The sequence below is a fragment of the Callorhinus ursinus genome, unplaced genomic scaffold (genome assembly GCF_003265705.2).
Source record: "Callorhinus ursinus isolate GAN/ISIS: 27379988/994484 unplaced genomic scaffold, GSC_fseal_2.0 scaffold82, whole genome shotgun sequence".
Lineage (NCBI taxonomy): Eukaryota > Metazoa > Chordata > Mammalia > Carnivora > Otariidae > Callorhinus > Callorhinus ursinus.
In genome coordinates, this window is record NW_027397144.1 from 154496 (window position 1) to 169604 (window position 15109).

The 15109-nt window shown below is 40.9% G+C and overlaps 1 protein-coding gene across 1 annotated transcript; it reads left to right on the top strand.

The window, feature by feature from the left end:
- Positions 1 to 10100: 10100 nt before the first annotated feature.
- LOC112816458 (olfactory receptor 7D4-like) lies at positions 10101 to 11042 on the top strand. The gene is given in 3 exon segments (XM_025862958.1): positions 10101 to 10538; positions 10540 to 10867; positions 10870 to 11042. Coding segments are annotated over 3 exon segments (939 nt in total).
- The last annotated feature ends 4067 nt before the right edge of the window (positions 11043 to 15109 follow it).

The window sequence follows — 15109 nt, forward strand, 5'->3', positions numbered from 1 at the left end:
GTCCCACATCGGGCTCCCTGCTCAGCAGGGAGTCTGCTTCTCCCTCTGACCCTCTTCCCTCTCATGCTCTCTGTCTCTCATTCTCTCTCTCTCAAATAAATAAATGAAATCTTTAAAAAAATAAATAAAGTATTTTGATTGGCAAAGAACATGTAGCTCAGACTCCAATGGGATATTTTTTAGAGGGAATCCTGAACTATGAGATCATATCTAAGGAGAGAAGAACTCCTACTGTGAGAAAAAACATGATCGCCTTCAAATTTCTCACATTGGAATAGAATTGTCAAGCACAGTTTCCATTTTTTTTAAGATTTTATTTATTTGACAGAGAGAGACACAGCGAGAGAGGGAACACAAGCAGGGGGAGTGGGGGAGGGAGAAGCAGGCTTCCCGCGGAGCAGGGAGCCCGATGCGGGGCCCGATCCCAGGACCCTGGGATCATGACCTAAGCCGAAGGCAGACGCTTAACCTACTGAGCCACCCAGGCGCCCCAAGCACAGTTTCCATTTTATTATGGTTTTCTCTCTCCCAACTAGCTAATCTGTTTAGAAATAAAATAATAAGGCGCACCTGGCTGGCTCATTCAGTGGAGCATGAGATTCTTGATCTCTGGGTTATATGTTCAAGCCCCACATTGGGTGCAGAGATTGCTTAAAAATAAAATCTTTTAACAAAAGGAACATTTATTTATTTAGGATCCTTGAGATTTCAACCTTGGATGTCCCTGAAAGGATAGATGTTTCTTGTCTGTCCCTGTGCTCCCGGCTCACTGACCGGGACAATAAGGGTAATTGCATTGTCCTGTTGACCCCAGGGCTGCTTGGATTCCATAACAAACACTATTTCTGGAGTGTACCAACCATCAGTACAACCATGTTCTTCTTCCCCAATGTAATCTGGGTGATCCATTTGGGCTCCCAAAGGAAAGAGGAGTGTCTAACGTGTACATGTGACATTTTGCTAGCAGCAACTCCAGGAACAAGAACATAGTGGCTAAAAGAGTCTAGTTGAAAATCCCTAGAGATTTCATCTATTTTTTTTATTTTTTTTAAGATTTTTTAAAATTTACTTATTTGAGAGAGACGCAGCAAGAGAGGGAACACAAACAGGTGAAGGGGGAGCTGGAGAAGCAGGCTTTCCACTGAGCAGGGAGCCCAATGCGGGGCTCGATCCCAGGACGCCGGGACCATGACCTGAGCCAAAGGCAGACGCTTAACGACTGAGCCACCCAGGCGCCCGGAAAATCCCTAGAGATTTTAGATTTGTGACCTTGAAGGGGATTTTAGACTCTAGAGTGAATTAAATAATGATGATGATGATAGCAGACATGCTTCTCTTATTTGTAAATTTGATGATTCATGTATCCTGTCAACTCCACCCCCTCCAATTATTAACCAAAATCTGAGTTTCATTTCCAAATTTTCGGGGAAGAAACTGGCCAGGTTGGACCAGACACTGCTCTCTGATCTGATCAGCTATTGTCAGGGGGTAGGACCACAGAGCAAAGTGGGGCCTGAGCACCACCAACATGCACAGATCTGCTACAATATGAAAGAAATGTGGGGTAAAGCAGAATTATCCAAAAGACAAATTTCAGAAGAATGTTCAAACCATTGATGTGCTGTACTTCAAATGGACCGATTCTGAGCTGGACATCCAGAGGTTGATGGTATATTGGGATAGATCTGAAAGCAATGGCTAGTTTGTGATAAAGATCAGAAGGAGGGACTAGATTATCCCCATAATGATACCTGTACAAGATAATGGCATCTGTAATCCTACTTGATGAATGAATATTAGATTGCTAGTGAGAATGTTTGATTTTGTTTTCTTTGGGCATTAATATCATAAGAATATTTTTATATTTGGGAGCTCCTATTTGTTTTGTTGTTGTTGTTGTTGTTATTTTAAAGTAGGCTCCATGCCCAGCGTTGGGCTTGAACTCACAACCCAGAGACCAAGGGTTGCATGGTCGGGGTGCCTGGGTGGCTCAGTAGGTTGAGCGTCTTGACTTTGGTCCAGGTCATGATCGTAGGGTCCTGGGATCGAGCCCCAAATTGGGTTCCCTGATCAGCAGGGAGCCTGCTTTTCCCTCTCCCTCTGCTGCTCCCTCTGCTTTTGCTCTCTCTCTCTCTCATATAAATAAATAAGAATCTTAAAAAAAAAAAAAGAGTTGTATGCTCTACTAACTGAGCCAGCCAGGTACCCTTCCTGTTTGTTTGTTTTAATTAGCATTGCTTTGCCTGTTTCCTGGCAGAATTATCAGCTACATGGATGCAGGAAAACAAACAGGTGTCTCAGAATTCCCTTCTTGGGACTCTCCTCTTCAGACTATTCTTGTCCATGTACCTGGTCACCATGCTTGGAAACCTACTTATCATTCTGGCCATCAGCTCTATGACCCCCACACACCCATGTACTTCATCCTGTTCCACCTGTCTTCTTCTGATATTTGTTTCAATTCCACCATGGTTCCAAAAACGCTGGTGAACATTCAGAGAACAAAGCCATTACCTATGCAGGCTGCATCACCCAGATGTATTTTTTCACAGTGCTTGGGTATTTGGACATTTTCCTCCAGACCCTAACAACCTATGATCAGTTTGTGGCCATCTGCCACCTCCTACCCACCACAGTCATTGTATGATCTATATTTAGCCAACTTTGGTCTGACAATACACAGTGAGTCTGTACCACACCAAATTTGAACCACCTTTTTGAAATAAATGTGAACTAAGAGGTTTTAACCACAAACTCATAGAGGTAGGAAAGAACTTCGTGTCATTCATTTCACTTCATAAGTTTTTTATTTTTTATTTATTTTTTAAAAGATTTTATTTATTTATTTGAGAGAGAGAATGAGACAGGGGCGGGTCAGAGGGAGAAGCAGACTCCCTGCTGAGCAGGGAGCCCCTACACGGTACTCGATCCCGGGACTCCAGGATCATGACCTGAGCCGAAGGCAGTCGCTTAACCAATGGAGCCACCCAGACGCCCACTTCATAAGTTTTTTAAATGAGAGGATGGATTTCCTTGAGTAAGACTGAATTCCCAGTAATGGATCCAATGATACCAAGGACTGTTTGGGGGATGATAAATGAATCATTCTGCAAGTACATTATAGAACTTAAACTATACTATAGTTCTCTCTGGGAACAAATGTGCCACTAATCTTTTTTTTTTTTCTCATTTAAAAATTTTTTTAGTTTTTTTTTAAATTCCAGCATAATTAACATACAGTGTTATATTAATCTCAGGTGTATAATACAATGGTTCAACAATTCTATACATGACTCAGTGGTCATCATGATGACTGTACTCTTAATCCCCTTCACCTATTTGGCCCATCCCCCACCTATCTCCCCTCTGGCAACCACCAATTTGTTATCTATATTTAAGAGTCTTTTTTCTTTTTTGAAAATATTTTATTTATTTATTTGACAGAGAGAGAGCACAAGCGGGGGAGCAGCAAGCAGAGGGAGAGGGAGAAGCAGGCTTCCCGTTGAGCAAGGAGCCCGATGTGGGGCTCGATCCCAGGACCCTGAGATCATGACCTGAGTTGAAGGCAAACACTTAACCAACTGAGCCACCCAGGTGCCCCTCCTTTTTTTTCTTTGTTTTGTTCCTTAAGTTCCACATATGAGTGAAATTTTATGGTGCTTGTCTTTCTCTGTCTGACTTATTTCACGCAGCATTATACCCTCTAGATCCATCCATGTTGTTCTAAATGGCAATATTTCATTATTTTTTATGGCTCAGTAATAAAATTACCATATGATTCAGTATGATTCCACTACTGGGTATTTACCCAAAGAATACAAAAACACTAATTCGAAAAGATATATGCACCCTTATGTTTATTGCAGATTTATCTACAATAGCCAAGATATGGAAGTAACCCAAGTGTCCATCAATAGATGAATGGACAAGGAAGATGTGCTCTATAAATACAATGGAATATTGGCCATAAAAAAAGAATGAAATTATGCCATTAATCTTTATAGCAGTCTTTCACATCCTCAATGGAAGCTCATTTCCCCATTAGTACTTGCTATGGATTGAAAGTTTCTGTCCCCTCAAAATTCATATGTTGAAACCCTAACCCCCAAAGTGATGATATTAAGAGGTGGAGCCTTGGAAGATAATTAGGATTAGATGGTCATAAAGATAAAGCCCTCATGAATGGAATTAATATTCTTATGAGAGTCACAAGAGAACTTACCTCTTCTCTCTGCCTTGTGTGGACACAATGAGAGGTCAGCCACATGCAACCCAGAAAAAGGCTTTCACCAGAACTTGATTGTGCTGGTGCTTTACTCTCAGACTTCTAGCCTCCAGAACTGTGAGGAATATATTTTGTTGTTAAAGCCACCCAGTTTATGATATTTTGTTATAGCAGCCCAAACTGACTATGACATTGTTCTTCAAGTAGATGAAAGAATTTGTATAATCCGGGTGCCTGGGTGGCTCAGTCATTAAGCGGCTGCCTTTGGCTCAGGTCATGATCCCAGGGTCCTGGGATCGAGTCCCACATCAGGCTCCCTGCTCCATGGGAAGCTTGCTTCTCCCTGTCCCGCTTCCCCTGCTTGTGTTCCTGCTCTCGCTGTCTCTCTGTCAAGTAAATAAATAAAATCTTAAAAAAAAAAAGATTTTGTATAATCCATCCATTTTATGATACAACTTCCCAAATAACCAATATTCTCTCTATACACTCCAATTTGTCAACTTTCCTGTTTATTAAAATTGTTTTAAATAAGGCTTCCAGGGGCACCTGGGTGGCTCAGTCATTAAGCATCTACCTTCAGCTCAGGTCATGATCCTAGGGTCCTGGGATCAAGCCCCGCATCAGACTCCCTGCTCAGTGGGAAGCCTGCTTCTCCCTCTCCCACTCCCCCCTTGTGTTCCTGCTCTCGTTATCTCTCTCTCTTCGTCAAATAAACAAAAAAGTCTTTAAAAAAAAATAAGGCTTCCATATTTTTTCTTCACAAATTGCATCTACTCCAGGTTTTCTCTATGGTAATTTTGTGATATTAGTAATTTGGGTCTTATTATCCTACTTTAAAATAATTATTTGTCATTTGAATAGGTTCAGGGTTCAAATTCAAAAGTTTTGAAAGTTTATTTTTAAAAAGTTTTGAAAAGATAGACCATGCAAAACATCTATCTCATCCCTATATTTTTTTATTTTTTAAAAGATTTTATTTATTTATTTATTTATTTATTTATTTATTTATTTATTTATTTAAAGAGAGAAAGCATAAGTGGGGAGGAAGGGGCAGAAGTGGAGAGAGAAGCAGTCTCCCTGGGATCTTGACCTGAGCCAAGGCAGACACTTAACTGCTTAACCAACCAAGCAACCCAAGCACCACCTATTACGGAAGGAAGGAGAGAGGGAGGGAAAAAATTGAGTTTGTTGTTGGAAAGATTCAGTTTGATGTGCCTGTGAAATACCCTACAAATAATTTCCCCTTGGCAGTGGCATGGGTTGATCTCATGTTTTGTTTTAATGGCTTTAGTGGGAGGGAATTGGGTTACAGGGGAGCAGGTCAGAAAGACAACATTATGCTTGGCTCAGCCTTACTCAAGATCCTTAATTTCTCAGTGTGGCTCCCACTTCCTAAAGACAGTTCTTCCCAACTCTTGACACTCATGCATCACAAATAAACTCTCCGGGACACTGCACATTGCTGCAGGTCACTATCCAAATGGTGATCGGGTGGACAGTAAACTGGGGTTGGGTTGCCAACTTCTCCTTTCAGAATTATGGGCTTATTCCCCAGATTCAGGGAGTGCAGGCTTCTTACAGCTCTCAGCCTTTTCCCTCTATGAGAACTGCCCTCAGTTAAAGGACGCTGATTCACTTACCCAAGGTCACACCACTCAAATCTCTTGCTGTGGGAGCATAAACGCCTGACAGCCATCTGTACCCACCACTCTTTGCTCTGAAGATGCTGCTGGCTGCTCCCATCCATGGACTGAACACAGTAGAGTACCAGTGCGTGCCCAATGCCATGCTCACACAATGACATTCATGACCACAGTCAATTAACGCTGCCAAGATGGTGACTCCTTTTTCTGCCATAAGGGACCTCAAGTGCCAGGCAAGTGCATAGCTTGAAGTTCAATGGGACTTTCTCCATGTCTCTGGAAGTGCTAGCCTTGTAGGTGTCAAGACCTCTAAAGCTGCTGAGGCTAGAGTTGAGGAGACCTGAAGCAAATACTGCCCAGTTGGCTCACTGTGCATGACGTTAGACAGGGCTACTTCTATTAACAAGCCTTGATTTCTGGACCCATGAATCCTATACATTGGCAATACAGCATATTATGATTGTCATTGACTTAGATGTAATGCATCCTGTGAATTGTGTAGTCAGTATGTGTTGTGTATTTAAATGCCTGCAGTAAATATGATCACACTCTTGGAAATCAAACATGTTCCATTATTTTCCATTGAACAAAAATTTTGTTACCTAACCACACTCCATGATTTCTTTATGCAATGTTCTACCTCTATCCTCACCTTCCCTGACAAACTTTATAGGTGGTATATATTGGCACCTCTATTTCCTCCATACTCACCCATCAACCCACTCTACCTGGATTGGTTATGCCCCTACCCCTCGCTTTAGAGGTAAAAAATGGAGCCCTCCCTAATATCAACAAAGGCTTCCATGTCACCAGCAAATGTCAAGGGATATTTTCAGTCTTCACTTGGTTAGTCCTTCCAACAGAACCAAAACTATTAACCACTCTGCTTTTCTTCAGAAAGAACCTCTTTGCTCCATGACACTGCAGACACCAAGTGATCTTTGAAATCTTCAAAGATTTTTCAAGGGATGAACATCATGGAACGTTCACTCCTGGTTTTGGCTCTTGTAGGAATTAAATGTTCCTTAGGGGATACCTTGTCATTTAAGTCAAACCAAAGAGAGAAGAATTTCTCCTTGAAGAAATTACTTTCGTCTTGGCCCATTGTTGTCTACACAGACATAGCATTGTCTGAAATTTTTCCATTCTTTCATCTTTCTATCCCAGGGAACTGAATTGTTCAGAGACAGGAACATCAGTAGAACAATTTATTTAATGAGGAGCTCTAAGAACTCAACTTTGAGATGATAATAAGAGATCTCTGCTGCTCCTTCCTATAATTCTCTGTTGCCAGCCTAGGGGAAAACCCAAATGGGCTTCTCCAGGACAGACTGCAGAGAAGAGAAAGCGTCAGTGATAACCCTCAGAGATGGTAGGATCATTGCTTCCCAGTCAAGACTGGAGGAATATGAGGGAAAGGGGTGAGAGAGTGGGCACCGGGCTTTATTTGTAAAATAATGAAATAGTCCCATATTTAGTTAGTCAGCAAAGCTGAAGTCTCTGTAGTTCAAAGGGGCTTTACTTGCTACTTAAGTCAGTCTTTTCCAGCTCTTGCTAAGCTTCCTTATCTCTCTCTTTCAGAATTTAGAGCCTCTCTCCAGTAAGAGTTGTTTTCCAGTGTGTCTCCTCCTCTTCTCTACTCTTTCCCATGAATTGTAAGCTCCTGTTCAATTGCCTGTCCCATCATTTATTCATTAACTACTCACTGAAGATCTATTAAGCACAAGGTATTAACTATTTTGTTCCTCGTGTGATTGAATTTTTCTATTATATTCCCTGTTTTTGCTGGCAGATATGACTTCCTGATAGCACTTAATAGTTCTGTATTATTTTGTTTTCCTTTAGTGTCCACTATATATCTACAAATGATGTCATTATTTCTGGCTTTTGGCTAATTTCCTTTTCTTATCACTCTCTTTAAATGTTCGTGAGAATGTTGAATGATTGAAGTTGGAATGGACTGCTTGGCCTTTTCATGAATTGAACACAAATATTTTAGTGTTTTAATGTAGAGTACCCTGTTGGCTGCAGTTTTCAACAGCTATTCTTTATTGGGTTAAGAAATTGTTCTTAGTCTCCTCCTTAATGAGAGGCTCTATCCTGACAGCTAACCACAGGAATGGCTGCTACATTTTCTCAAATCCATTTTTTATTGTGATTAGGATTATGATTCCTCTTCATTTCCCTGTATTTGTGATGAAATGTTTTTGCAAACCTCCTAGCATTAAATCATCTTTCCATTCCTAGAATAGGTATGACTTTTTCATGGTATATTACTCTTTTAAATAGGTATGAATGCATTGCATTTAACCTTACTATTCTATTTTGTGTTCACATTCAGGTATATGATGAGTTTGAAGATTCCTTTTTTGCATTATAGTTGACGCTTTTGGTCTCAATCTTTATTATACATCTAACATTTGCATATGTTGAACAACTACTATGCGCAGACACTATGTAAGTCCCTGGAAAGACAATGGTGAGCAAAAACAGTCTCCATTTCTGACCCACAAATATATATATATAATTACTAACATGACAGTTACATTAAGGAATAGTACAGGGTGCTCCACATGTGCTCCTCACATACTCTGTCCCTCCTGAACCTCACTTTCTGCTCTCCATCTCACTGGCCTCTCAAATCCCTTCCATTACCAAGCTCACCCAACCATGGGAAAACTGCAAATTCTGTTCTTTCTGCCCAAAATGTGTTCCTTTTCCTTATTTCTCTTAATTAACAATTACCCATTCTTCCTCTAGCAGCTCAAATATTCATATTTCACAGAAGTCTTTTCTACCCACCTACCTAGGCTAAATTGCTCCTCCATGATTCTGTTTTCCTTTTAATTAATCAGCATTCTATAGACATTAATAATACTAAAACTTTTTCTATTATAGAAGATGTAAACATTTATTTTCACATCTTAAACTTGCCTTTCAATTTTTAGGATGATTTGATTTATAGAACCTTCAAATATTTTTTATCTTTTTTTTTTTTGCAATTAACTCCTCTGATTTTTAATATAACACATCCCCACTTGTGGGCATGAACATACAAGCATACACTCTCACACATGCTTTGTATTTTATTTTAATGATTTGTGATTTTCCCCCTTCTTATTTATGTAATCCATATGCTTTTTCCTCTTTCTTGGAAGAATCCACCTGGCAGGTGGTATCTGAAAGAGGGAGGCATAGGGTCTTCCTTAACTAGAAGTGCTACATGGTAGTCAAAAGAGGTAACAGACCTGTTGTGTTTCTAATGATCAGAATTCCATCTTTGATGGCTGCCCCAGTTTAAGTAGAATATTGATAAATGACAGCCATCCAAGACAAAAATTTTGTGATGGTAAGAACAGAAGCTCACATTTGTCAAGTGTCCTTTGTATGTCACAAGAACCACACTAGAAACATTACATTCATCATCTCATTTAATTCACTCACCAGGCTTGCAATGTAGGGAATATTTACTACTCCCATTGTGGAGGTGAGGTATCTGCAGCTACAAGAGATTAACTAATTTTGTTAGGGTCACACAGAGAGTAAGTTGGTAGACCAAATTTTTATTCTAGAAAGTCTGACTCAAGATCCCTTTTTTTAAATCACAGTTCTAGAATACTGTATTTTGGGACAGTTAAATATCAAAAAATAATTGTCATAAAAGGAATACATTAATAAAAATAGTTGTTATTTATCGACATCCTACTGTGCACAATAGCATTTTGAATCATTATAAAGAAGGTAATAGCAGTAACCACATTTTTTAGGGGAAAAAAGGACACTTTGAGAGTTAACTGTGACATCAGTAGGATACATCAGGTCACAGATTGAAGGTTGTTTGAGTTGAAAACCTATCTTAATCACTATGGTAGGGTTATTAGAATAAAGGAAGTTACCAAAGAAAAGACCTTAAATGTCTTCAATTACTTTGGAAGATCATATCAAAGAAGAAATCAGTTTATATCCATAGATTTGAATAGAAGAATTAGAACCAGTGAGTAGCAGATAAAAGAGAAAGATCTCTGCTAAGTTAAAGACAGTCTAAATGATTATGCACATTTAAAATGGAAATGGACTACCACCTCAATGAGTGGATCACTGGCATTGGAAGGACTCATGGAGGGTTAAAGGATGCCCATGCAAAATGGGATCAAAGGTGAATACTAGGAGGTGCCAGCTGGCTGTTCATTGAAGGTTGTTTTGCCTCCTTCTCCAGCAAACACACCAGCTACATGGGAGGAGGAAACCAGACAGAAGTATCAGTATTCCTCCTTCTGGGCCTCTTAGAAGATCGAGAACTGCAGCCTCTCCTCTTTGGCTTGTTTCTGCCCATGTATCTGGTCACGGTGCTGGGAAACCTGCTCATCATCCTGGCAGTCGGGTCTGACTCCCACCTCCACACCCCCATGTACTTCTTCCTCTCCAACCTGTCCTTTGTAGACATCTGCTTCACCTCCACCACCATCCCCAAGATGCTGCTGAACATCCAGGCACACAGCAAAGACATCTCCTATAGAGGATGCATCACTCAGGTGTATTTTTTTATGGATTTTGCTGGAATGGATGATTTCCTCTTGACGGTGATGGCCTATGACAGATTTGTGGCTATTTGCCACCCCCTCCATTACACAGTCATCATGAACCCACGCCTCTGTGTCCTCCTGGTTCTGATTTGTTGGTTGGCTCACCATTTTCTGGGTTTCCCTGATTCATATTCTACTGGTGGGGCAGCTGACCTTCTGCCCAGGCACGGAACTTCCACATTTCTTCTGTGAACTGGCTCAGATTCTCAAGGTGGCCTGCTCGGACACCCTCATCAATAACATAGGCTTGTATGTTCCCACTGCCCTGCTGTGCATGTTTCCTCTCACTGGGATCCTCTTTTCTTACTCTCAGATTGTCTCCTCCTTAATGAGGATGTCCTCCTCTGAGGGCAAGTATAAAGCATTTTCCACTTGTGGGTCTCATCTCTCTATGGTCTCTTTGTTTTATGGCACAAGCCTGGGGTCTACCTCACATCTGCTGTGACCCATTCTCCCCAGAGAAGCTTGGTTGCCTCAGTGATGTACACTGTGGTCACCCCCATGCTGAACCCCTTCATCTACAGCCTGAGGAACAAGGATGTGAAGGGAGCCCTGCGAAGGCTCCTCAGTAGAGTAGCCTTGTGTCCATGATGGGCCACTGGCCTCAGAACCAAGTGGACATTGCAGGCCGCAAAGGCAAATGTGAACTTAAATCTGTTTTTTTCTCCTCTAATAGACATGTTTGATTTATCCAATTCCCAAAGCATCCATGACTTCCCTTTTATTTGTTTTTGTATTAGTCTCTCCTCAACAACTCCCTCCATAGTCCTTTTTTACTTTTCTTCTCTATATGCTGTCCACAAAATTCCATGTTTGGCCAGCTTTCTTGCAGTCATTCTTAAGATTTCTAACTTTAGGCTTAAAGTACTTATATCAAGTGCTGCTGTGGTTGCCCCAAAAATTATCCTCTAAAACATTGATGTTCTTCGGGAGCCTGGGTGGCTCAGTCGTTAAGCGTCTGCCTTCGGCTCAGGTCATGATCCCAGGGTCCTGGGATTGAGCCCCGCATTGGGCTCCCTGCTCTGTGGGAAGACTGCTTCTCCCTCTCCTGCTCCCCCTGCTTGTGTTCCTGCTCTCACTATGTCTCTCTCTGTCAAATAAATAAATAAAATCTTTTAAAAATAAATAAATAAGGGCGCCTGGGTGGCTCAGTTGGTTAAGCGACTGCCTTTGGCTCAGGTCATGATCCTGGAGTCCCGCGATCGAGTCCTGCATCAGGCTCCCTGCTCAGCAGTGAGTCTGCTTCTCCCTCGGACCCTCCCCCCCATGCTCTCTCTATCTCATTCTCTCTCTCTCAAATAAAAAAAAAATCTACTAAAAAATAAATAAATAAAATAAAATAAAACATTGATGTTCTTCACCTTCATTTGTTTGTGTGCTTGTTTTCCCCACAAGAAATAGAATGAAATCATACATGGTCACACCAAAACGTTTACCATATCAGAACTGTGCCTGTTTGGGCGCCTGGGTGGCTCAGATGGTTAAGCGTCTGCCTTTGGCTCAGGTCATGATCCCAGGGTCCTGGGATCGAGTCCCGCATCGGGCTCCCTGCTCCTTGGGAGCCTGCTTCTCCCTCTGCCTCTCTCTCTCTCTCTGTCTCTCATGAATAAATAAATAAAATCTTTAAAAAAAAAAAAAAAGAACTGTGCCTGTTTGCTCCTTTACATGTTTGACTTTACATCATCTTGAAAAAATGTCCTGGAGACATTTCCTCTCATTCACCCCACTTCTCAAAAGAATAGAGTGAGATTGAGTTGGACTATAACCTGGCTAGCTGACGTGGCGTTTCTATCCTACTTTTTTTTTTTAAGGATTTATTTATTTATTTATTTGACAGAGAGACACAGCGAGAGAGGGAACACAAGCAGGGGGAGTGGGAGAGGGAGAAGCAGGCTTCCAGCTGAGCAGGGAGCCCGATGCGGGGCTCAATCCCAGGACCCTGGGATCATGACCTGAGCCAAAGGCAGACACTTAACAACTGAGCCACCCAGGTGCCCCTATCCTACTTTTTATATGAACAGTGATGTGATTTTCAACTTCAAAATAGGAATCTAGATTTCCATGATTATATTCCTAGTATTATGCTGCATAGGAAAACTGAAAGGTAGCTTCATTCTTTGTTCCTTCCACCTGTTCTTCCTTTCTTAAATTTCCTTCTTTTACTTGACTTTTACTTCCCATATATGCAATTTTAAGATACACCCTCTAAGATCCTAAAACACGTAATAATGACTACAATAGAATAAGAGTTATTTTCTCACATGGTTTAATTTTTTTTCTGGGACTCTCTGGAGGTGCCATCAGGAATGGTAGTTACACACATGTGGAATGTGTTCAGAACTTAGCTCATTTGAGAAGAACGTTGGTAGAATTGAATGGAAGGATGGAGTAGTAGATGCTATCCACATTTCTCCCACATTCCCTGGGATCCTCCTTACATGTCCACTGCATGACTGCCAATTGCCAGCCCCAGTCAGCACCAACTTTGCCCAACAGGTGGTGGCAAAAGTACCAGGGAATTATCCCCGCACAAAGACAACCCTTGATGGAGAGCTATGGGGTTTATCATGTCTTTCACCCATTGACTGGGATAATTCTGAGGTTTGTATTTTGTAGCATTTTCCAGAATTTCCCCACAAGGTGAAAACTCTGCTCATTCCCTGTGGTAGCTAACTTAATATAAACTTAATTGGATGTATTTTTTTTCCATGTTTCTCTTCTCCTCTCTCTCACCCATGTTCCATCTTCCTTGTTCCTTCCAAAAAAATGCTTGCACATAAATCCTTGGCTCAGCCTCTGCTTCTCTGGGAATCCAAGACAAGACAAGTGATAAAGCCTATAATGTATCAGACAATATCATGAACGGAGAAACTTTTGGAGAAAAAACAAAGGGAGTTAATTATTGGGAACATAGGATTGTAAAATTACTTAAAAATTAAAGTTTGTTAGACAGAAAAGACTTATTTGATGTGGCTTCAATTCACTTTGATTCCATTAAGTCTAATCCAGTGTGAATTTATTTTCTGCTGTGTACACATTGAGGAGGGAACCAAATGATTGCAATACAGAGTGGTGAGCATGATATTGGTGTGTCATAGATTCTGTTGAAAACAGAGGTAAAAGTTTTCAACCCACCTTGAAAAATTTCAAAAAAAGCTCTTTAAATTCTTATTTTTAAAAATATTTTTATTGGGGCATCTGGGCGGCTCACTTAAACATCTGCTTTCACAAACTGAGTGTTACTGGAGTGGTTGGGGGTGGGAGGGATGGGGTGGCTGGGTGATAGACATTGGGGAGGGTATGTGTTATGGTGAGCGCTGTGAATTGTGCAAGACTGTTGAATCACAGATCTGTACTTCTGAAACAAATAACGCAACATATTTTAAGAAAAAAGAAAAAGAAGATAACAGGAGAGGAAGAAAAGGGGAGTATGTCAGAGGGGGAGACGAACCATGAGAGATGATGGACTCTGAAAAACAAACTGAGGGTTCTAGAGGGGAGGGGGGGAGGGGGATGGGTTATCCTGGTGATGGGTATTGAGGAGGGCACATTCTGCATGGAGCACTGGGTGTTATGAACAAACAATGAATCATGGAACACTGCACCAAAAAAAATAAATAAATAAATAGAAATAAATAAAAAAAAATAACTACAACTATGGGGTGTCTGGGTGGCACCATCTGTTAAACATCCACCTCTTGGTTTCAGCTCAGGTCATGATCTCATGGGTTGTGGGAACTATATATGATATCAAGTCCAACCTGTTGTTGTAAGTTTAATATATATAGATTTTATTTTATTTTATTCTGTTTTACCTTATGTATGTCCTGAAGGCTATTTAATTTTGGAGTACTGCTTATTAAACCTTTCCTCCCATTAAAAAAACAAAACAAAACAAAAAAACATCTGCTTTCAGCTCAGGTCATGATTCCAGAGTCCTGGGATCGAACCCTGAATCAGGCTGTCTGCTTCCTCTTGTAAGGACCCTGATGATTACATTGAGCCAACCCAGATAATTCAGTGTATATTTCCCAACTCAAGATCCTTAACTTAATATTACTTACAAAGTGGCTTTTGTCATCTAAAGTAACACATTCACAAATTCTGGAGATTAGTACCTGGACATCTTTGGGAGGCTATTAATCAGCTTACCACGGGAGATGTGTGAGTTAGAATTTGCCAACAATTGGTTGATAAGGCCTTGAGCTGAGAATGTGGAGGGTCTGTCACAGCACTCCTTGCTGGTTTTCAGTGGGCATGATCATCTCATGATCCTGTCTCACATAAAGTGAGGTTGCACTAGACAGGTGAGCTTAGACATCAAGTGACAGAAGAGAATTCCCTGATTCATCTAAACATAACTGAGCAGAGGTTCAGCTGGATACTGGCACAACTAGACACTGGGACTCAAACACCATGAGGGTTTCCTTTCAGGTCATCAGCTTTGTTTTCTCAAACTGGCCACTTTCAAATGGAAAGAGACACGGAGACCAGCAGCTCTCACAGCTCACACCTCCCCACAGCTGTACTTTTTAAGAACTGGAATTACTTTGGTTACTCACGTGCCAAAAAAAGAAAGAAGGAAAGAAAGAAAGAAAGAAAAAGAAAGAAAAAGAAAGAAAGAAAGAAAGAAAGAAAGAAAGAAAGAAAGAAAGAAA